The sequence below is a fragment of the Euprymna scolopes genome, chromosome 15 (assembly GCF_053919585.1).
Source record: "Euprymna scolopes isolate OS-2025 chromosome 15, ASM5391958v1, whole genome shotgun sequence".
NCBI lineage: Eukaryota > Metazoa > Mollusca > Cephalopoda > Sepiida > Sepiolidae > Euprymna > Euprymna scolopes.
Window position 1 is genome coordinate 536,165 of NC_136496.1, and position 24,967 is coordinate 561,131.

The 24,967-nt window shown below is 36.8% G+C and overlaps 1 protein-coding gene across 2 annotated transcripts in view; it reads left to right on the top strand.

Annotated features, from left to right (window-relative positions):
- LOC145293677 (CD9 antigen-like) overlaps positions 1-18,497 on the top strand; it is a 33,290-nt gene extending 14,793 nt beyond the window's left edge. For both annotated transcript variants that reach the window (XM_080140061.1, XM_080140062.1), the window contains 7 exons: positions 1,532-1,608; positions 6,183-6,413; positions 11,470-11,544; positions 13,112-13,189; positions 15,311-15,364; positions 17,589-17,687; positions 18,169-18,497. In XM_080140061.1, the coding sequence (XP_079996187.1) occupies positions 1,543-1,608; positions 6,183-6,413; positions 11,470-11,544; positions 13,112-13,189; positions 15,311-15,364; positions 17,589-17,687; positions 18,169-18,228 (663 nt within the window). In that variant the 5' untranslated portion in view covers positions 1,532-1,542 and the 3' untranslated portion in view covers positions 18,229-18,497. The remainder of the gene's footprint in view (positions 1-1,531; positions 1,609-6,182; positions 6,414-11,469; positions 11,545-13,111; positions 13,190-15,310; positions 15,365-17,588; positions 17,688-18,168) is intronic.
- The last annotated feature ends 6,470 nt before the right edge of the window (positions 18,498-24,967 follow it).

A 24,967-nucleotide genomic window follows, 5' to 3' on the forward strand; every position in this document is an offset into this window, starting at 1 on the left:
TATTCTGTGATATAACCAGGGATGTCTCTGCCCGCTGCGATTCCATTTCTTTTCCTTTTATGTCTGTTTGAAAGTGATTTTGAAGCCTTTAAACTGTCGGTCCTGTTCAGAGTTCAGGAAACTTGATTGAAAACTTTTGGTTTGATTGCAAGGGTTTGTAGTTTTGAGGTATTAACTGCCAAGTAATGTCAAATTTTCTGAGGGGTGCTTGCGCAAATTTATGTTCAGATTCATTGACTTGTTTTTCACGTTTTTGCTTACAAACTTGTAGTACAAAAATCAAACTTGTGAAATAAACTTTTATTTACAAAAAAGTAACAAGTAAAAAACGAATCTTTTTTTCCGTGTCTAAAGTGTCTTGGTAGAAACTTAGTTCATTAGATTGACAAAAAAACAATGTCCTTTGCATTCTTAGTGAGAAAACAGGCTTACTTTTCTGTGAGAAAGGAAGGTAAATGTCTTTGCGCATGGCTGAATATCTGCATTATCTGTGAATAGGTGTTTGTCATGCTGGCGAAATAGCAACGATATTAAGAGATAGAAAGCACATGTTTCTGTGTGCAGCTTAATGTCTGCATTCTGTGCATATGTGCGAATAAGTGGGTTTCGTCATGCTGGCGAGGAAGTAGCAATGAAGACACTGACAAGAGCAGTGAGATTGAGAAGTTCGCTCATTTATGTATTTTTTTTTTTTTTTTTTTTTATAGGCTCCCAAGCGAGTTGGGTAAAGGTTAAAAAATTAAGTTTTTCTTTGAGCTTTGATTGGTTAAAAAGTGCATGTCTTTTCATGTGGTATGCTTTCAACTACGTCCGCCGAGCAAAACACATTAAGTTTTCTTCTCCCACAGGATTTGCGTGGGCATCTTTTAAATCTTTGCACCTGAAATTTAATTTCTTTTTGCACACATAATTAGGTTTTTATTTGAATTTTTTTTTTAATTCAAGAAATGAATGCATTTTAAGTGTTTAACCGCCCAACTATCAGTCAGCCTTTCTCGTTGCAAAATCTCTAACCTAATTGGTTCGACATTATTTACCAAGATTCAACCTTTTTTCTCACTGCAATGTTGTACTTATGCAATGTGCTCCAATGAATCTATTTCACCTGCATCATTTCCATGTAAATACCCTCAAACTCGACATGGCAAAATCACCCCCTTCACCATAGGTCCTTAGATGCCGGAAAACTTTCTAATAACTTTCCTTGAACCGCTTGCCTTTCTGATCCTGTTTCCTCAACCTTACAAATATGCCTAGATTTAAATGTAACGTAAGTAATTTTTTCCTACAGAACCCTTAGGATGCTTCCCTCCAAATCTGGCTCCTAATTCATGATAGCTCATTGTATCTTGCTGGTAATGTTGGGCGAATTAAAGTTTTGCGCATTAAACAGTTGGATTTTTATCATTTTTTTTTTTTTTTTTTTTTTTCTTGCACTTTAAAGTTTTTCTGTTACTTTTACAATAAATTATCATTGTGCTTTTGTTTCAAAACCTTTTGCAAATTGAAATAAATGTAAAATTATTTTTAGGAACAATCAAGATGGTGGCTGGTTGTGGTAAAAAGATATTGAAATACATTCTGTTTGCCTTGAACATTGTGATTTTTGTAAGTTGATTTTTACTTGATTTCTACTCCTCTCCCCAAAACACTAAATTTCGTTTGTATGTTAAACTGTCCTTATTAGGTCTTCAAACCAAACACCATGAATATTTGAAAATTGGAGCATAATCCTCTTTCCAAAATTACTGGATACAGCATTAAATAATCCAAAAACGGTTGATATGCTGTAAAAACAAATCAAGTCACTTCGAGGTGTTAAGGTTGTAGAAATACTTGAGATTTTTAGACCTCAAAAAAAAAAAAAAAAACTGGACAAAAACAAATGGAGACCACATAAACGAAGAATAAACGTATCTTCAATAGCTTTAAACTTGAGTTTACAAGAAAATCAAGACCATCTAATGTTAACGAGCCAGAATTTCGAATTTCATCTAAATATAAAAGCGAACATGTATGTGTTCGCTTTTTCTGTCTACAAAAGGCTTCTTTCAGAGAAGCGGTCGGTCGCTTCACAACTTTTTAAAACTTTTTATATCTCATAAATCGTAATATCTCAGTTAATAACGAAGCTCACCTGTCTATTTAATTTGCTCGATTTTGGGAAGATAAATATTCAATATTTGTCGCTCACCGCATGTGGGTTAGTCTTTTTCCTATAACATCTTGGGGATGGGGAAGCGTTCAGCAGTAAATGAAATCCCTGCAGTCAAACTTGACCTCATTAAAACGAGCACCTGCTAAATCCAAGTAATTAAATAAATTCAAACGTGTTTCTGTAAGCATGTCGCGGTGGGGCAATGGTTAACGTCACATGTTTTTTTTTTGTTTTTTTTTATATATAATATAAAATATAATATATATATATATATATATATATATCTTTGCCTCAACGGTTCGGGTTCGATACTTATTTTTTTTTTTTTTTTTTTTTTTTTTTTTTTTTTTTAACTCCCTTCCCCCCCCCCTCTCCAAACACCCGGGCAACGCCGGGTACCCCTCGCTAGTGTTATAAAAGTCAGCTGCAAGGATTACTTGACCCCACCCCTTACATCAGTGTCTTAAGGGTTACTTTAAGTTTCAAAACAATGAGAGCAACATTTAAATGTAATTTTTACTAACACCTTTTACAAATTAAACTAAAAAATGTATGTACTCAAGCCAACAGTGAAGTCGGTAAATCTAATAACGAAAATTGAAGAGGAATGTGGATGAGGCTGGAGAAGAATGCTCGACTGCACTAACAGTTTAATTACTCGTACAAAGAATCTCAAATTTTGCAATTTACCTTTTAGCCAGAAAAATTCAAAGAAATAACCTTTTCTTACCAGAAGGTTTTAAGATAGGATTCATTCAGCTGGATTTACAACTTTGGAATTATGCTCAATCTGAGATTGACTGCACCACTTCGAAAAACCAACAACTGCCAGGTTAGTGTGAAAACCTACTTTTAGAAGAGTGGCACCCAGTATTAGAATATTCTGGAACCATCTATCTTTGTTGCAGGTTCTACAAAGTTCTGGGGGCCTTCTGGATTTTTCTAAATCTTTCTATTTCTTGGTTATCGTAGATTTTTGTGAAATAAAATTCTGAAATGAGACCTGGTTATTAAGTTAAATTAAACCTTCATGAGTTCATAATCCCCCCCCCCTTGAAAGTCACCAACCCCCTATACTACTGAAGGCACATGAAGTAGTGATATTTCACCCATATCGACTTTCATGTTAAGGGATGTTATGTTAAATTCAGAATTTACGTATTTGAGAATAACCCATGTCACTCGTCCTTTAATCACCATGAATTGTCATACATGTGGGTTAAATTCAAGGAGTCATTTATTTTGCATATCGGATAAACTGCAGTTTGAGTTTAGAATTTGTTTGTAGTTTTCAAAATGACACATTTGACCCCTATCACTAAATCCTTTGTAAGGTCCCAGCACTGTCGTAACTGTACGTTGAATTTCCGAAAATTCATGGTTAATTGTTGTAGACTGCTTAATACCCAACAGCCAGCCGTAGTTCACCCCAGAATGTGCTCTAATCATTGCTAACAGAAATTGCTTGCATTGCTTCCAATGTAATAGATATTGTAAAACCAAAGTTGCATTTAGGATTGCCAGCAACCATTATAAAAGCACAAAGAATGCAAGATTTGTATGCTCAGTACATCAATTTATATAAAAATGTCAACTTAAACCATATATCAAACTGTAGTATACCCCCCCCCCCCGAATGTGCTGCAATTGCACAGATCACTATTTTAATTGCTTTAAATGAAACGATTCCTATTTAATTGCCTCCCCATGGGGGCAGTTAAACACAAGGTCGGTTTTAATGTGGAGAAAATCCAACTTCCCCAAAAAGAGGCCTTCTGGATAGGAACAAAAAGAAAAATTGCTTCGGTCTAGGATTTCTACTCCACTGATCAAGGTCAGAAAAGATGAAGTGTAGTAACTGAACAGGTACTACAGTTATCCTTCTTTGGAAGGATGCAAAACAAATTTAGCCAAGTTTACTCAAATTGAGGGATGGGGGTCTATGGTCATCTTTGTCACTGTACCTTGTCTATGCTAGTCTGAGCTAAAGTTCTCATTTGCCATAATACTGCAAGCACACTGGGGGTCGTCCTATTTAAGATTCCTAAATTTTTTTTTATAAAATTTATATAAATAAAATTGTAAATCATCAAAAACGCAAGTGTGTTTTGCCCTAACTGTCAAGTTTAAAGTAACTGACTCTGTTCCCACGAGTTTTGGCACATAACAAATGGGGTTATGAACAGATGCATAACTTCATCCCAATCATCAATATTCCTGAGGTGACTATTCAGCATCTGATAACCCAAACTCTTAGCCAAGAACTTTGCATTAAATTCCACCTAGTATGATAATGGCTGCCTAACCCCTGAATTTTCTCCCAGGACTGACCATACTCTGAGCAACATCCATATATTCATCCAAGATGTTTCCAATCTTATCAAGAACCTTTAATCCCAGCAAAGCAGCTAGCTCTGACATATTGTGCTCAAATCCACACCCTTAACTAGCTCCAGTATTAACGAAGATGTTCAATTGCTGCATTATGGAAAGATGCTTCCTCACTCTGCCTCTACAGTCTGCTCAGATGCAGAGGACCAATTGCTCATATTCTTCAATACTAAGTACAGACCAATTAGCCTCCTTTGTGTTATGAGTAAATGCTTGAGTCTGATAGTTGTCAACCACCTCGGAAAAACCTATTCAGTAACATGCAATATTGTTTCCATTCTGAGATCAACTACCAGTGTACTGACAATATCACAAGACTTTAGAATCCAAAGGCTTTATTTCTAAAGCAATAGTTCTTGACCTATCACAGGCATTTGATAGGGTCTGATACAAATTTACTTCTGAAGATTTCTAGCTGGAAATCTCTTGACCATCAAATCCTTTCTCTAAAAGATCTACCAAGTGGTCTATGGGCAGAAATCCAAAGCTACACTACTAATACTTGTGTGCCTCGGATATATCCTCGGCCCAATTCTCTTCCTGATCTTCAATGAACTCCAAATAGCTTTTTCTTCATTCTACAACTATGTAGACTAGATTGCCATCTATGGCAACACTTCAAAAGCTGATAAAGATCAGGATCTTGCAGATTCTCTCTCCTCCAACCTGGAGCATGTGGTATAATGGGATAAAAAAAAATGGCTTATCTTTTTAATACATTCAAAAACAAACTTCTCTCTGTTCACGAACATTCAGATGCTCACTTTGTCTCTATTAAAATGAATGGCTCTTGCCTCTAATGTTGTGACTCTTTGGGCTGTGATGATGGCGTATCTGTTAACTGTGGCAAGCAGAACCAAGGGTCAAAACATTAATGTATTCAAGCAACGGCGGGTCGCTGGATCAATAAGAAAAAAACAATTAAATTGGAAAAAATGTTTGACATAATATCGCAAAAAGAATGTAAAAATAGCTGTAAACATGATTTTTGGGGTTATATCAGCTGTTGGTCTGAGATACGTAATGACACGTGACAAAATCTAGATTTTGGGAAATTCTAGGAGTCGTTAGCTGGATATCAGGAAATGAATGACTAAAGAGGGGGTTGGTCTCCATGACGCAGGAAGCAGCGTCATTTTGGGCAGCCAAGATGTAAAAACATCTCTGAAGATGCCTGCCGGATCATGAAAATGTTCGTAAATAAAGTGTGTTTTTTGCATCTGTTAAAAACAGTGTCTACAACTGTTTCGATACGTCCACATCAATCGTTTCCTGTTAGAACTGTTACATGTATGTTAAAATATACACTAGACAATCGACTAAATGATACATGTATACATACACGCATTTACATACATGAATATACAGATAAATATAAAACCCAACTATTCAACATGTACGTCGTGATAGAACACATTTATACACACAATATATAAAATAAGTTGAAGACCATTATTACGGCTACAAGAGATTTGAGTACTTTTTATACAATTTTTTTTTTTTTTTTTTTTTCTTAATAAAATTAATGCTATGCTTAATATCTTATTTCTGTTAAGAATTCTACATTAAAATATACTTATGAGTATTTTATAATCGGCCTGTTAGTGATTCTATAAAATATTTCTCTTAAAAGCTCTTGGCACTGGCTGGTGTGATCGGATGTGCAGTCTTCATTGCTAAACCAGGAATCTGGAAAGATGCAGCCAAGACTATAGAGAAACTAGAAGACCTAGATTCTCTTGTGTCGCCTTCTACAATACGTATGGGCTTGTACGTTCTTCTAGCTGCCAGCGTTCTGATTCTTGTAATTTCTTTCCTTGGTTGCTGTGGGGCATGGAAAGAATGCAAATGGCTCTTGGTATTGGTAAGTTGGATGGATTTTTTATTTTTTTTTTAATTTTTTTTATTACACTTCAAACTATTATAAATTTGAATTAAAATAAAATATTGAATATTAACTCGAAATTCCATACCCAAACTTGAACAGGCGTAATTGCATCAGGAAGATGGTTTATGAATCGGGAACAAGTTATAAGGATTACCCCCCCCCCAAAAAAAAAAATCTTGTCTAATGCATGGTATATGCGTTCAGATGACTATTAGGATATCTGCAGTAGAAAGGGTTTTCCTAAATCCAGAGGTTTAGCAATTACAAGGTGATGGGTTTGCACTTGATTGATTTTAACTAAAGATTTTAAGAAAAAGGAGACTAATTCCGCAGGTCGATTTTTTTTTTTTTTTTTTTTTTTTTTTTTTTTTTCCCCCATCCCCCCCCCAGAATTCTATCTTCCAACTGTCGGAAGAAAGATTTGGTAAGGTACTTGTAGTTTGGTGCTAACAGGGATTAGTTCAGCAGAATTAATAGATGCAATATGTTAGCACAAGTAAACCATTCATGTAGTCTTTATTCCACCAAATAAGTGCAGAGTTCTTTCCCATCTACAACATGGTACTACAGTTATCGTGATATTAAATATACTAATACAGCAATCGCTCTTAGTTACTTAAGTTGGGGCTTATGTATTGTCAGACAAGCTGGATAACCTGTACCCTCAACTTGTCAGACACAAGCAATACACTCCGTGTGGAAAGCAAGCGTCCCAATTTGTCCCGTTTAAACTAAAGAGAAACTGGGATGGCACTCGTCAGTCAAGAAGCATCATTCAGATTTCCCTGAGCAAGTACCTCTGTGCCTTGTTTATAGAAAATAAAATTGTAAACCCTGGGCAATGTGGAACCTACTTGCGCCTTTTGCAATTTTAGGATTGCAAACCAGATGACTTAATTCTCAATTTTTATGAAGGTTGCCTGTTAAGGTTTACTGAGGCCTCTCCCCCAAATGATTCAATGGCAAGGCCTTGAGTCTTGGTGCAGGTTTTAAATTGGTTGTCTAAAATCTAAGAGTCCATCTTGTTGAGAGGGATAATTCCATGCCTGGGTTCCATGCCAGGTATTTTTACACCCTTGCTTGGTATATGCATTGAGTATCCTAAATTTTCTTGAAATATCTAAAAATTGAAATTATTTCCCCAAAATGTTGGAATTTTAAGTATGATCTTTATAAAATGCTAAGAAATACTTAAGAATTACGGCCAAGGATGGAATACTGTTGCCATATCTGGGCAGGAGCTGCCAAAAACAGCCTATCATGCCTTGACAGAGTACAAAATAGACTTCGTGGTTTAGTGGGGGATGCCCTTTTCTCTACCCTGCAACCTCTCTCCCACAGAAGAGACGTTGCGAGCCTATCCTTGTTTTATCGTTATTTTCATGGCAGATGCTCGTCTGAACTCCAATCCCTGGTCCCCCCTCGCCAAACTTTCACGAAAAACACCCGTCTAGCTGAATCCACTGTGAAAAATTTCCCCCACTCTATATCTGTGCCTAAATCAAAACGCGGATTTCATGAGCAAAGCTTCTTTCTTAGAACTGCATGCCTGTGGAACTCTGTTCCGTCTGCCTGCTTCCCTCCGGACTACAACTTGGATATCTTCAAGTCTAATGTTAACAAATTCCTAATGAACCACCCCCCTAATTAAACACTTCATAAAATCTCCTCACTAACGTGATGTACTTGCAATAACCCTTATCCCTGAGTGGCTTCCGGGCCTTGATAAGTGGTGATCACTGTGTAAAAAAAAAAAAAAAAAAAAATAAAAAAAAAAAAAATTTAATTACACTGGAAGAGAAATTTGAAGTGCAAAAAAGCATTGAAAAGTATCGCATCATAATTTGTACTGGTACAGTTTAATCAAAGCATTAAAAAAATGAAAATATCTGTTTAAATTGTACATATCTGTTATGTAATTAAGTTCTCCAAAGAAAAAAATTCACTTAATTTCATAAAGTAGCTTTTTGTTTTAAAAGAAAAAACTTGATACCGAGCAAAAGGGTTTTTTTTTTTTTTTTTTTTTATAAGAAAAACTAGTATTAAAGATGGGAGTGTTGGCGCTTTAAATTATCTCCCTTTGGCGTGTTCAAAAAATTCCAAGATATAACTTCAACGTGCGGTCATAAAAACGTTTTGTTTTTTATTTACTGTAAAAAAAAAAAAAATATATATATATATCGAATTAAGTGTTTTATCTTCAGTGCAAAATGGATACATACAATATAACCTTTTCGATATTTTCATTTTTTTTAATGTCTTGATTAAACTGTACAAGTGCCTTTTTTTAAACCTGAAATTTATTTATCCTAATGCTGTCTTTTCTGATGCAGTACAATAACTTATGGAGATAGCCACTTCGTGTTTGCACAAAAACTCAATGTACTTGGTATAAGTTTTCCTTGACTTTTATAGAAAATACAAAGATTTGTTCCTCTTCCATAAGCTGCAAGTGGGAAGAAAATCGAGGAAAAACTGAGGTGGATTCTTGTCTTTTAAGAATAAAATAAGATACAATAAAGAAAATTAGGAACGAAAATAACAGTAATTTAAGTTAAATACAAAACGATGAAGGTATGATTAGGTAGAAAATTTATATTTATAATTGTCCAATGTTAAAACATGAATCTACTTGGGCATGCAAAATTCTTCAGTCAGTTGTGTCCAAAGAAAGCTCATGATATTAGTGGCAGCGTGCAATAAGTAATGCCCCTGACCCACTTTCAGTTGTCTGATCTAGCTGAAATTCTGCATGTGCAATGATTTCTATCTCTCTGGATTATGTGGCAAATGGCAAATTACAGATCTGAACTAATTTTTTTTTTTTTTTTTTTTTTTTATAACAGGTGTTTGAACAGTCGGGTATGAAATGGAGCCTGTTGAATGTCGAGCAGTGATCCGGTTTTTGTATTTGAAAGGACTCTCACCACATGACTTTTGATAGAAAAGAAACTTATGGTGATAATGCCCAACCATATGACCTTGTAAAATGCTGGCATCGTGAATTCAAACATGGCTAGAAGTCTGTGGAAACAGCTCCCAGACCTGGTTGCCCCCCCCCCTTCTGCCATTGATAATGCCTGTCTGTCAAGTTGAGGCTGCCATTTTGGAAGATTGGCGCATTACTATTCGCCAAATAGCCCAAGATGTCAAGATTAGTACAGGGTCTGTGGAAACTATCATTCATGACCATATGCATAAGGTGTCTGCCAGATGGATTCCCAGGTTGCTCACACCATTCCAGAAGCGAACGCATCGAGTGCTCGAGGATGAATTTGGAGATGTGCCAAGATGAGTCAGTTTTTCAAGACTGATTACACTGGATGAAACCTGGGTCTCACTATGATCCAGGAACCAAATCCCAGTCAATGCAGTGGAAGCACTTGGACTCGCCATCTCCAAAGAAGGCAAGGGTGCAACCCTCAGCTGGCAAGGTCATGCTCAGTCTTCTGGGACCAGGACGGAGTTATGATGAGATTTCCTGGCAAAGGGTACCACAATTACAGGAGCCTATTATGCTTCCCTTTTGAGGAAATTAAGGGAAGCTATCCATCAAGAGGCGGGGCAAGATCAGCAAAGGTACCCTCCTCCTGCAGGACAACACTCTGGTCCACAACTCGCATGTCGCCAGATTGGAAGCACGGGCGTGTGGTTATGAAATTCTCCTACTCTCCTGACCGTGCACCCTCTTACTTTCACCTCTTCCCAGCCATGAAGTTGTTTTTGAAAGGAAAGCGTTTCCCAGATGATGCAGCCTTGATTTCTGAAGTCACGTCGTGGTTGAAGGACCAACCTGGGGTGTTCTACAAAAACTGTCTCCAAAGCTGCATCAAACGATGGGAGAAATGCATAAGTCTTGGTCTTTCCTATGTAGAGAAAGACTAATAACTGTGGCAAGTTTCATTGCTCTACTGCTATGGGAAGTGGGTCAGGGTCATTACTTATTGCACACACGTCGTAGAGGAATACATATTTTAGACTTAAATTTTAGATGTATTTTATAACTGAATATGAATTAAAATATTGAGGATGAGAATAGAAATTAAAATTTGAACTCCTGCAAAACGCATGCAATAGGATTATTTAGATGGAGTTTCCCAAGCTTTTCATGTCTAGCAAGTGTTTACACTTGCAATGAATTCTTGGAGGTGCGATGCCATAGACACTTTTACTACTAAAAAAAAACCCTAAAATTTTGCATCATCAAAGAGCATTAGATCTAAATTTGAAAAAGTTAAAATTCTGTCAGTTCTATCACCAAACTTAGCTCATTTAATATACAAGATTTCATTGGCTACAAATATGGACAAAGTAGCAAGTTTGATGCCTATATTGCCTTTATACTTAACAATAGATGAATAAAAATTCTAAACCATGATCCAGTACTAAAATGTCAGGATTATGCAGTCGCCCCCTCCCCTTCACCCTATCTTTTTTATCCTTTGTATAAAAAGAATCTTGATACAGCTCTTGAGTGAGAATGAAACTAGTCGGTTAATTTTTACTTTTAAATATAAATAAATCTTTGCTTCGTAATTGCAATTTTTTTTTTTTTTTTTTTTTTTTTTTTTTTCCTTGAAGTCTGATAAAGTCTTGCAAAAATCTATTTTCAAATCTGAATAAAATTTTTAAATTTATTTAATTGGAATTTATTGAGTATTTTTATTGTGGACTATTATCCTCTTTTCTTAGTTGTTTCACAATATTTCGGCCAACTATTCCTCTGGCCTGCAATATAGACAGGTGAGAATTGTCTGAAGATAGCAGTTTCAATCCTACCCAAAGCCAGCCAGAGGCTTACTTGGCCATAAACGTTGAGACAACTACGAAAGGCAGTAATTGCAATGGATGCAGTTAGATTCAGTTTCTATCCCGTTGAGGTTACCACCTGACAAAGGCCAAAGGAATAGTTGACCGAAATGTTGTGAAACAACTAAGAAATGATGATAGTCTGCAATAAAATTAATTTCTTTAAACCCTACCATTGGAAATCTTTCCAAAGCTCTTTTCTATTAAAATATTTGTTTTTTAGTATGCAACGGCCTTGCTTATCATCCTTGCTGTTGAAGTTGCAGCCTTTGTAGTGGCGATTGTCGCCAAAGAAAAGGTAAATATTTTGTATTTCATGTCAAGTTGTAATTTTAATGTATCCTGCCTTTTTGTTTGAACGAGTTTATTTTGTGTTTATGCAAAAGACAAACAATGCTATTTTTTAAACGGGATTTTCAAGTTAAATTCAGTTTTTACAATTAAATTGTTAGATGAAAGTTTAGTTACAAAATCTTAATTTCTGAATATTTCAGCATGGTCTGTATTCTGCATAGTTATTGTAATTGCCTCTTAGTTTAATTATTCAGATTGTGAAATCTGTATTTGTCTCTGATACAATATCAAATATGATTAGTGATTCTGGCACACAGAACAAGGACACTTGACTAGAATCCTTACAACCTAGCAATCCAATTGTCGATAACGAGCAAAAGCTTTTCTGACAGCCTATGGGAGGTCACATCCTGATAAAAATGCTATCCAGGGTAATTTAAAGCATTTTTGTATAGGATAAACTCATGATCAGAATCTAAGCATCTCACAAATGCCAAACATTTGGCATCATCACTAAATAAAACCTAAGTTGCACAACATCAATAGAAAGGTGCATAAAATATAGTGATTCTGACGTACTTGGCTTGCTACTCTAATGGCATTGAGCTGTCCATGGCAGTGTCATTAAGAATGATGGGCCTTAATCCAGCCGTCTTTTGTCTGACTGCAGTGCAATGACAGATCCATAATTAGATAAATCTGCAATATGAGATCTTATCAATCTAACACATCGGTTAATTTGCTGAAAGCGTCCATTATTTCAAGAATGGATTAAATACACTGATCATGTGGAGCATTTATTTTTCCTGGATAAACCCTTTTTAATTACAGGAAGATTGATAAGCCAAGGATTATTTTGAAGCAAATAATCAAGACTAGTGGAATTTTGAGATGGTTGACTTGAACAGAATTATTAAAGAGTTGTAACGTTTTGGGAATAAACTAATGAAAAAAAAAAAAATACCCAGGGTAGGCTTCGCTTTTTTTAACAAAAGCATTTATTACTGTTACTCTCACGTCTCAACATCAGTCTTTTGCTGCCACATGTCCATTTAACCTGGTAGTCTGTCTTTCGACCGTATGCTGATCACAGCTGGCCTATTCTTGCCTTCACTTTACATGTCGGTCTCCATTTGCACTGACTTCCTTTCTTTTTAACCCTGTGGATCCTTTTTTTTTTCTTCAGATGCAAGCCTGAGCACACTTTCCAATTTGTATGTGTTCAAAAGCTGTTCCTGCAAATACAATCGCTTGCTATTCATTCTCCACTGCTTTTACTTTCATATGCGCTCTGTTACAGTGAGTTTGCATCATGTCAGAAAATGTCTTATCAATAAGGGGAAGGGACATAAAATCAAACTAAGAATAAGTGACAAGATTTGTGCCCGAGAGCAAAGATGGTGACTGTTAAGAATCAGTTGCTGCTAACATATTCCTTTTGAAACTGGATGAAGTATCAAACCCATTGGACTCCATGGGTAAACGTGACATTAAATTAATAGAAAAGATTGTGCAAAAATCTTGTGATGCCTCTTTTTGTTGTACTCAACATTTAAAAAAATTTTTTTTAGGTTGAAAATCAAGCGAAAGAAGTTTTAACTGATGCAAAAGAAAAGAACAAGAGTGCTTATGAAGATCTTGAAAACCTTGTAAGTATCTTTTGAAACTTTACTATTAAGCGAGTTACAGAATTTATAGACAAAGATTGAAAATTTAGTCATTTAAAATTTTCTCTCTAAACAGGAAGAAAATAGATTTATAAAAGAAACGTTTTCTTTGGTAAAGTCTCCAGTTATTTTTCTCGTTAGTTTTAATTTATACCTTTTTTTTTTTTATATTTTTTTTTATTAAATTACCCCCCCCCCCTTCAAAAAGATGTAATTTTCTGGGACGATTACATATAAAACTTAGCAAAACTTTTTTAAATTAATCAGTTTGTATCTAAATTAAAGTAAATTGATTCTTTTATATGGGAGTCATTACTTACCAAGAGCCAAAGGCTACTCGAGGATAAGGGTTAATGCATGTACAGTTGTCACTGAGACAACCACATATTAAAAATAAGTGGTAGAAATGGATTGTTTAGGGGGTTCTCAAAGAACTTATGTACATTAGACTTGAAGACTACGATATTGTAGTCGGTGAGAAAGCAGGCCAGCAGAACTATTCCATGGAGGACAGTTCTAAGAAAGCTTTGTTCATTTAATTTGTGTTTAGACTAGGGCACAGGTGGGAGGGGCTGTTGATAGTTATAGCTAGATTTTTTTGAAAGTTTGGCAAAGGGACCATGATTGGAAGCTCAGATGAGCACTTGCCATTAAAATGATAGTGCAGAAACAGGTGTGCAGCATCTCTTCTGTGAGAAAGATTGCTGGGAGAAAAGGGCATCTATATTTTGAAGCTGATTATGAACTTTGTCGACACAAGATAGGGTGGTCTGAGCAGCTCCCACCTAGATATGTCAACAGTACCCCCCCCCCCATTTTTAAGATCTATCTGGTTCTCATCTAAGAGGACTGGTGTCCGGTATTTTCTGGAGCAGTAAAATGATGCAACTATTTTATAGACAACCTTGGCAACAGACTTGATGCAAGTCTTCCATTTAAGTTAGACCCCCCCCCCCCTCAAAAAAAACGCTTTTAGATGAGAACCCTTCATATCGATTATTTCCAAGTAGAAATCTGTTTATGGTGAAAAAAGCTTGACTTTTTTTTTTTGATTAAAATTAATCGGCCACTTTTTACACCATTGCACCAAAAGTATCTGAGGAGATACTGAGGTCTCAGTCATTGACCTCTGAAGTGTTATCATAGATCGTAATGTCATCTGTGTATGTCACTGAATGAACTTCAAATGTGATTGGAGATCATTGAAAATATGAGTTGGGCCCAGAATAGATCCTTGAAGCACAACAGGATTGATACTTTCAGCTTCAGACTTTTACCTATTGACTATTTGTCTAAACCTATCAGAAGCTTTGATGGTTGAAGACTTTTCCAGCTATTCCATAGTTGGGACTTTTGAAGTAGACCTTTTTTCAAACCATTCTAGTGTCTTAGAGTAAAAACATTTTTCTGTAGGAGATAAATTCTACACTTGTAGAATTTAGTGTTATAGTAGAGGTTACATTTTGCATATAAATGTAACAATAATAATCACCTATTTCTGAGCCTTTATAGTGTTAGGACAGTTAACCAATTTGTTTTTTAACTACTGCAAAAGGAAAACTAGAGTAGCCAGGAAGATTGGGAACAATTAGTTTTTAATTACTTTTAGTTTGAAAAAGTCGTTTGAGTTTCATAGCAAGATCATTTTAATCTTCTTTCTTGGACATAGTGCACCTGGTACATTTCTGTTCAAATGTCAAAATATGAAAGACCTTTTGAGAATCGCAGGTTTTGGTCCAAATTGTCTGTTCGCTCAACTATCTAGAGCAAGGTCAAGGATATCCTTGTTTGTTGCTGTCGTCATAAATTTCTTAGGCAGGAATTTGGTTTCTATATTCTTCCACTGGATTCTTGGCCCTTTGTTTATTCAAAAAATATTTTAAAAATGGTAAAATCTTAATTTGGCAGAAATACTTACAAAACCTTGAACTTTTGAGAGAAATTTACTTTGATATTCAGAGATAATGAAAATAATTTCATTTAGCCAAACATGATAGTTGATTTTTATCTTGTAAACCATCATAGAATAAGAATTTACAAAATAAACTTCGCATTTTTAAAGCTAATTTGAGACTTGATGTAAATGTTTTCAATTTTTTCTAGCTGGAATGTTGTGGTGTGAACGATGGCGATCCTTGCATAAATTCAACTATCACTGTAAGTTTTGATGCAATTAAAAAATTTTTTTTCTCATAATTCAGTTTGAAACCATGCTCCTACTGTATAGAGCACTCATTAGACCTTAGTTGGACTATAGTTGCATTATATAACTCTGCAAGGAAATCGTATCTAGAGAAACTCAAGCACATACAAAATCAAGCACCCAGACTCTGTTTAGGAGCCTTCCGAAAATCACCTCTTCAAAGCCTGCACACAGAAGCTGAACTCCTCCTCCACCTGAGATGGGGGGGAAAAACTCTCGCTCCAATATACACTCAAACTCAAGTCTACCAGAAAATCCTGCTCATGGAAAAGTATATATGGAGTATTGCTGTCATATTTGGGCTGGTGCATCGGCTACTAGTCTCTCGCTCCTTGACAGGGTTCAAAAGAGTCGCAAATCTGATAGGCCCTAAACTGGCATCTAAGCTTCAGCCTCTGTCCCATTGTCGAAACGTTGCATCCCTCTGCCTGTTCTGCAAGTATTATAATAGTGAATGCTCTGAACTGCAAGCACTTGTGCCCCCACGACTTAAACACCCTCGACAGACCCGACAAGCTGCAAAATCCCACCCCCCACACAGTAGAGATCCCTAGATGTAAAAGATCTTTCTACTCCAATAGTTTCTTCCCCAGAACTGCTAGACTTTGGAATTCCATTCCAGGTCACTGCTTCCCCAACTGTACTGACATGCATAAGTTCAAGTGCAACGTGAACCAACATCTCGCTGCCCAAATCCCTACATAGTAACCCAGTAGATGTTTCCCCTGATAGTAGCCCCCTACATCAAAGTGGCAATGTGCCTTGTTTGGGGTGAAAATGTAATATAAAAAAAAAAAATATACATCAATGAATGAACATTTCTATACCAGCAGACCTACAGCTGTTAAACCTCGGAGATGTCACCTTAAAAAGGCTATTACAGAAGGATACAAAGAACAAAAAAATAGACTTACACAATTAATACTCCACCATGGACAGTCATATTGACATGACTATTAAAACAGCTAAAAAACAGAATAACTACCAAACCTATCAAAATAAATTTGTAGAACTTAGGGATAAATACTCCACATACAAAACCATCTATACAAATGGCTCAAAAACAACTGAAAGAGTAGTAGGAGCAGCAGCAAAAATGCATAATACACACAAGCAAGTCCGATTACTGGACGGTGCTTCTATATACACTGCAGAGTTACAGGCTATTAAGATGGCTCTAGAACTAGTCCGAGAGTCTAGTGAGAATAAATTCCTTATCTTCACTAACTCCATGTCCAGCTTAATGGCATTGAAAGAAAGGAACATAAGCCATCTGTACATCCTGGAAATTATGTAAATATACCAACACCAAGTAAAGTAAAGGAAAATAAAACATTAGCATGGATACCGAGTCATGTCGCCATAAAAGGAAATTCAGAAGCTGACAAACTGGCTAAGGACGCAACAAACTTGACTCCATCAAACAAATATCTCATACACAGATAGGAAAAAAAAAAGTAAACTACTACATAAAAATCAAATGGCGAAAACTATGGGATGAACAACTAAAACTTAGAAATACAACCGAATGTTGGACAAGATAGGACCATATTACCAATACGAAAATTAGACGCTATATTTGCCAGAATTCGAACTGTCATTCAAGATTAACACTTGCCTACCTTCTGAAAGCATAAGGTATCCCTCAATGTAGAACCTGTCAACATCCACTAACCATTAAACACCTTAATGGAATGCAAAAAAAAGTATGAAAATTCGTGTGAAATAAAACCTTAAAGCAATATTTGGAAAACCTTATAAAATATTAGATTCTCTAAGAAAAATTAAACTTTTGGAACACATTTGAAAAAACCCTAGAAAAGACTTGGATTGTTAATTAAAATTTAGTTTTTTTTCTATTACCTAAATCCTCTATGAAGAATATGCTCTTCACATTTCATGGCATGGAATGACCTATAGAGTTGATGTGCCATTAAACAAAAACTTACCTTACCCTTCATTATATTCGATTAAAATGCCCAGTTACATTACTGGTGTAAGATTTTTATATTTTCATTATGTTGGTTGACTGTATGGAATGTTGTTCTCTGTATCACTAAAGTCTTAAATAATGTTAAATGAAGAGTTCCAGGTGTGCAAGAATGACCTACAACACAAACTATATCTTTTATTTTTATTTTTTTATTTTATTTATTTTTAATTTTTTTTTTTTTTCAGCCCGAACCAAAAATTGGTTGCTATAATAAAATTTTGGACATTTTCAAGGAAAACTACCCACTTGTCCTGGCAATTAGTATAATCACAGTCATCGTTGAGGTAAAAAAATTTATACTTTCTCTAGTCACTCAACTATTTTGTATTTAAAGAGTATTTGATAAATTTTTATTTTGGACTGTTATCCTCATCTTCATGGTTTTCATGTTTCAGCCAACTATTCCTTTGGCGTTCCTCGATAGAGGCATCGAGTCTCTTTGGTTCCAAGTGAGCATTGTCTGAAAATGACCGTTTCAATTTTACTCGAGGCTGGTCAGAGGATTAGTTGACCAAGAACATGGTGAGACATTATAGAAGGCAGTAATTACTGAGGATACAGTTAAAAACTCGGGCATTCCTATCCCGTCGCAGTTGACCACCTAAAGGCCAGAGGAATGGTTGGCTGAAACAACTATGAAGATGAGGAAAACGGTCCTTAAATATACAAATTATCTCGAGTTTTCAATAAGTTTACAAATTTTCAATTAATCAAATTCATTCTTTCGTATTCTTTAATGCTGATAAATGTTTTGTGTTTTTCCAGATTTCCCTGGTCTGCTTTGCTTGCTGTCTTTGTACAGGCCTTGGAGAAGAGGTTGCCTGAGACTCTGAGTGTTTTATTCAAGAACGATACATATATGCGCATTGACTGATGCATCATTCGATTGATTTTTGCCTTCCTATCGTTTAATTTCTTTTAAAGTCATCAATTTATTTCATCAGATGTTTCTGTCAATCATAACTAAAAAAAAAAAAAAAAGTTTCAGAGCAAATTTGAAAAGTGTCTATTTTTTCTTAATGAAATCCGTACATCTGTATTTTTGTTAATTTGTTTTTGATTTAAAAACCTTTTAAATAAAGATTTTAAACTAGTTCCTATTTTTGTTCCTAATTGTTAAAATGTGCAAATTTCTTTAGTGTCTCATCACCAATGATCTTTTGACATTACAAGTGCATACATTGGAGGGCATGTCAGGAAATTTTCCCTGCATTCAAACCAACATAAATTAAGGATCCTTTTTCTACATAAATACACACAGCATATCTTCAGATGTTAAGCTTAACTTTCATACCATATCTGTAGAATTATTGCATATAAACTAAAGTTTAACCATTGTTTAAAAGCCGATACAGAAAGTGAATGTCATCCACATCGGGCAAAAACTCCATTCTCTAAAAGTCTTGACTACACGCTCCACAATACTATTGTACTAGCTTTGTTTAAACTGAAACCTACTAGTCTGTGTGTTTTTTTTTTTTTTTTTTTTTTTTTTTTTTTTTTTTTTTTCACCCCAAACAACGCACAGTGCCACTTTGAAGCAGGAGGCTACCATTAGGGACTTAATTAGCGGGGTCATTATGAAGGGAGATGAGTAGAAAGATGTTTGTTAACATTACACTTGAACTTCTGCCTATCATTGCAGTTGGGAAAGCAGAATCCTGGAAGGGAGTTCCAAAGACCCACAGTTCTGGGGAAGAAACTATTGGAGTAAAAGGCTTTCTTGCACTTAGGGATGAGACTTAGTAGCTTGTCGGTAGTTATGTCGGGGAGGTACAAGTGTTTACAGTTCGTCAGCATTCACCATTAAAGTATTTGTAGAACAGGCAGAGGGATGCAACATCTCGTCGATGGGACAGAGGCTGAAGCCTAGATGATAGTTCAGGACCTAACAGCGACTTTTTTGAACCCTGTCCAGGAGAGACAAGCAGCAGATGCACCAGCCCAGATGTGACAACAGTACTCCATGCATGGGCGAATGGTGGCCTTATAGAGGTATAGGATACTGTCAGGTGTAAGTAATTTTCTAGCACGGTAGAGGGAGCCAACCTTCCTTGCAGCAGCCGTGGCAATGCTCTCAATGTATCTATTCCAGTTCATATTCCCTGTAAACGTTAGGCCGAGGAGTTTAAAAGTACTTTCAGGCAATGTGTTCTTGGCCATTGCTATTGGTGGTAGAGAAGGTTTCTTGTAGTTATTGAAGGAAACAAGCTTAGTCTTAGCAGCATTGAATGTGACCAACCATTTTTGTCCCCATTCTACTACAGATTGGAGGTCATCCTCTAGTGTTTCTGCCATTTCCTTAGATATGTGTTCATTTGTTTTCCCCCTCATAGCTGTTATAGAGTGGTGTCATCGGCAAATATACCCATCTCCGAAACAATTTTATCAGGGAGGTCACTTATGAATATCAGGAATAGAGGTCCAAGGATAGACCCCTGAGGTACTCCCGCATTTGTCATGTTGTTTGGATATACGACCGTCAAGGACAACTTTGATTTTTCTATTACTTAAGGATTTAATTACATCATGAATTCTTCTAGTGATTCCATATGATCTAATTTTCCTTAGAAGACCATCGTGCCATACTCTGTCAAAAGCCTTAGATATATCAAGGGCCACCGCTCTACCCTCCCCTGTTTTGTCCAATGAACGGTATATACGTTCAGAAACTACAGTTAAGATATCTACTGTTGAACGGGCTTGCCTGAATCCATATTTGTCAGTCGGGAGTTTAGCAGCTGTTAGGTGCTGGACTAGGGCTTGATTAACTAAGGACTCAAATATTTTGGCGAAAAGCGGGAGGCTAATGGGGCAATAATTTAGTGGGTCAGTTCTTTCACCAGAACTCTTGAAGACTGGTACCACAGAGGCGGTTTTCCAGCAGTCGGGGGGAAAATGAGATTCATTAAGGCATTTATTGTAAAGTTTGGAGCAACCTCGGCAGAGCATTTTTTTTTTTTTTTTAATAGCACAGCCGGGATGAGATCTGGTCCACATGCTTTTGAGGTGTCTAGGATTTTTTATAATAGCATGTACCTGAGAAGGGGTGATTTTCAAACCATCTAGTGTGGCGTCTGTTTGCAGAGGAAAATCGGAGTGAGTGGTGTACCGAGTTCAGTGGAGTTTGAGGCAAACTGACTGGCAAGCAGATTAGCCTTGTCAGTTGCCGTGCAAGCAACCTCATGATTGTTTGATAGTGGGGGAATAGTTGACTGTCCATTATTTACTACGCTGTTGTAGATTTTCCAAAAATCCCGGGTTCCTAATTTCTGTGCTTTGATGCGTTTTCTGGTGGTTTCAGAGTAATGTCTTAGCTGTCTCTATCACTCTCTTACAATTATTTCTAGCTTCTATAAACTTCTGTTTATTTGAGCTGGACTTATGTCGGTTGAATCTGCGGAACACATGCTGCCTTTGACAAATGGCAGCGGCACAAGCAGAAGTAAACCATTGGGGAGAGTGGGGCTTGCTATAGAATTTCCATGCGGGAATGTGCTTCAATTGCAGTTTTGAACCATTCAGTGGTCTCATTTGCACACTGTTCCACTGGAAGAAAAGATATTTTGCCATGGGGTATCCCTGATGGCTTCCCAATCAGCCTTTTTGTAATACCTCGTTATTTTGAGTAGTGGGTCTTCAGTTTTAGGCCGAGAATTTAGGCTGATTTCTACCATTATCACAGCGTGATCAGCATTCCCAAGTGGGCTGTGGGCATTTGTTGTACAGTCATTGGGAACCATTGTCAGAAAGAGACCTAGAGGTGAGGCATGTTGATCTTGCTGGTCTGGGAAACGTGTCGGAAATGTAACCAACTGAGATAGGGAATGGTATATAGAGAAGCTATGTGTTGCGCTACAGCTACGTCTGTGATTAGAGAATCCTAGCCAGTTACTGTGGTGGACATTGAAGTCACTAAATACATGTATTTGTGCGCTAGTATAGAGGTTAATGTAATTGGGTTTACCTAAAAAGAAAACTTGTTTATTCAATATTAGAGGTATCTCCATAGAATAGAAAAATGTCAAAATCCTATAATACACTTTGCAAAATGATCCCAGCGTGACTCAGTTTTAGTTAAATTTTCATATTCCGCGTAAGTGATATCAAATGAAATTTGCAATATTTTTATTGCATCGTCATCAATGGGTCCATCTCTACTCTTTTTAAAAGGAGTGGATTGTGATAAGATTATGAAATTACTTTATATCTATTTTAGATAGATAAGTGGAATTTGTCTTTGGTTTTTGTTTTGCTTATATTTCCACTATTCTTTGAATTTGCACTTACAACTCTTCAACGTAAATACCGGGACCAACATGACTAACAGCAAAATCTCACCCCTTCAGTGTAGAAGTTCCTAGATGCCATAAGCTTTCTACTCTAATGCCTTTCCTTGATCACTTTCAGAATTTTATTCCTGCTTTGTTTCATTGACTCTACCAATATGCAGAAATTTAAATGTAATGCAAGCATCTTGTTTCACAACTACCCACTTAGGTTTAGTCTATACTTAGAGACATCCTATCCGAGCCACAACCCATGTCTGTGGTAGAACTTGGATAGTTCTAAAGTTCTCAACCCCCTATGGGTCAGTCTAATAAGGCTGAAAGTTCCCAACTCGGTTAATCCCAAGTTGTACCTTGTCAGTCTCTAGTGTTGCTTGGGGTGCCTTTGCTATATAGTGGATTGCTTCTTTGTGTGGTCAGTTTGATGTCAGTCACTGAAGAAAAAAAAAAAAAAAAAAAAAAAAAATTCCAAATGTTCCCAAAGAATTGACGAAACTAAAGATACTTTTTCATAAAAATCAACTTTTCATCCACTGGGGATTCCTAGAATATATTGATTATGGAAAAAATTGGTTCAAATTTTTTTTTTTTTTTTTTTTTTTTTTTTTTTTTTAGTGATCACCACTTATCAAGGCCCGGAAGCCACTCGGGGATAAGGGTTATTGCAAGTACATTACGTTAGTATGGAGATTTGATGAAGTGTTTAATTAAGGGGGCGGTTCATTAGGAATTTGTTAACATTGGACTTGAACACATTCAAGTTGTAGTCCAGAGGGAAGCAGGCAGACGGAACAGTTCCACAGGTGTGCAGTTCTAAGAAAGAAGCTTTGTTCATGGAATCCGCATTTTGATTTAGGCACAAATAGTGGGGGAAATTTTTCAGTGGATTCAGCTAGACTGGTGTTTTTCGTGAAAGATTGGTGAGGGGGGGGGGACCAGAGATTGGAATTCAGACGAGCACCTGCCATGGAAATAACGATAAAACAAGGATAGGCTCGCAACGTCTCTTCTGTGGGAGAGGTTGCAGGGTAGAGAAAAGGGCATCCCCCACTAAGCCACGAAGTCTATTTTGTACTCTGTCAAGGCAGGATAGGCTGTTTTTAGCAGCTCCTGCCCAGATATGGCAACAGTATTCCATCCTTGGACGTACTTGGCTTTTATATAGATAGAGAATTGCATCAGTAGTGAGATGTCTTCTGGAGCGGTAGAAGGATCCCACCATCTTTCCAGCGACCTTGGCAACAGACTTGATGTACGTGTTCCATTTCAGATCAGGAGTAAAGGTCAAACCCAGAAGCTTGTCAAAACACGGGGCCTCACCCAGTCGAGCCATCCATCACAATTGATACCAGCTGGGGATCAGAGCATTAATGATGTAAGGATAGGAGTTTGGTTTTGGATGCATTAAAGGTAACCAGCCACATCTTCCCCCCCCCCTGAACCACGCGCTCGAGATCAGTGTTGCCGTAGATGGTCGTGTCATCAGCATAGATGTCAATGAATGATTTAAGTATGTGTTTAGGGAGGTCATTGATGTAGATCAGGAAGAGTTGGGCCCAGGATTGACACCTGAGGGACTCCAGCATTTATATTGCAGGCCTCCGATTTTTGTCCATCTACCACTACTCTTATGAGCCTATCGGAGAGAAATGATTTAATGATTGAGAAAACATTTCCAGTTATACCGTAGTTAGAAATCTTGTGAAGTAGACCCTTATGCCATACCTTGTCGAAGGCCTCTGATATGTCAAGAGCAATTTCCCTAGAAAGGAAGCCTTTGTCAAGAGATTCACTAATCCTGTGGGATATAACCGTCAGCACATCTGCTGTAGATCTTGCAGAGCGGAAACCATATTGTGTGTCACTAAGAAGGTTATTTCTGCTGAGGTGGTTGACTATTTCTCTATTTAATATGGATTCCAGCAACTTACTCATAACACACAGGAGACTTATAGGTCTGTACTGAGAGGGAGATGACTTATCACCTGAATTCTTAAATACAGGGCAAACTGATGAATTTGTATGGAATATTGTCATGCATAAACCAATACCATTTTCTTATATATATCTCAAGGATATGAGATGAAAAGTAAGGCAGCAATATTGCTATCCTTGCAATCTCCATCTGTTTCTGCTGTCAGGTTCACAGATGGCCCTGTCAGTGCCCCCCCCCCCTGCAGAGAGTAAGTTTCTCAATGGGGCCACCTGTTGGCCGTGGGTGGCAACCCGTGATGCCCAGGAAAAGGATCCTGGTGGCTGAGCAACTGATACCTAGAGAAAATAAAGGTATTGGTTGCAACAGTCCACTTTGGCCTTGTTCTAGGCTAGACGGGCGGTCGGAGAGGCCTGATTCGATCAATCGGTTGGTCAGGTGAACTCCCTAACATCTATCATTAAAAGCCTAGTCAAAATAAGAAAAACCTAAAATACTAAATGATCTCCTTATCAAATACAAGACGGAGAAACAATCATTTCTATAATAGACGTTAGAAGACGCTGGCTAAGGGTCAATTGGTAAGTGAGGAATCCAAATCCAGACATGGCTGATAACCACAACATTTATGCACTAATGATTTTGGTAGTGCAATAAATCTATCAACAGGTGCTCAGGATTTCCCACTTGACCAAGTATACTGTCTTGTGTAGCCCTGACCTTGACAAGGCGAATGGGTTTCCCCTTGACAGGTCCCAATATCGGACTCCGAGGTGGGTGGAGAACAAAGAATTTCCCTTAAGTCAATGTCCAAAAAAAAAACCCAAACGTGCCTTATCTGATTCAGAAGAAAGCCCGGAATTCCCCAGATTCTACGTTCTAGAATCGCTAGAGGAAACCCGATCGCTAAACTCTCCCCTTTTCTAATAGAGTATTATCAAATAAAATTAAACATAAATCAGTAAAAAAAAAAAAACACTGAAAGATGGGAACCTGTTGATTGAAATAGAAACCAAAAATCACTTAACTTAGAGAAAATGAAAACATTCCAAAACTTCAACATAAAAACATTCCTGCATAAAAATCTTAAGCAATCTAAAGGAATAGTTCACAGCAGAGAATTAGCACTTGCCTCCCCTGAAGAAATACAAAAGGAGATAAATAACCAAGGAGTTATCAGTTACAAAAGAATAACTATTAAAAAAGACAAAAGATAGCAACTAACACACATTTACATTCAATACCCCTAAAATACCCAAAAAATCAAAATTGGTTATACCCTCGAACCAGTGGAAATCTACATACCCGACACTGAGATGCTACAAATGCCAGAAGTTTGGGC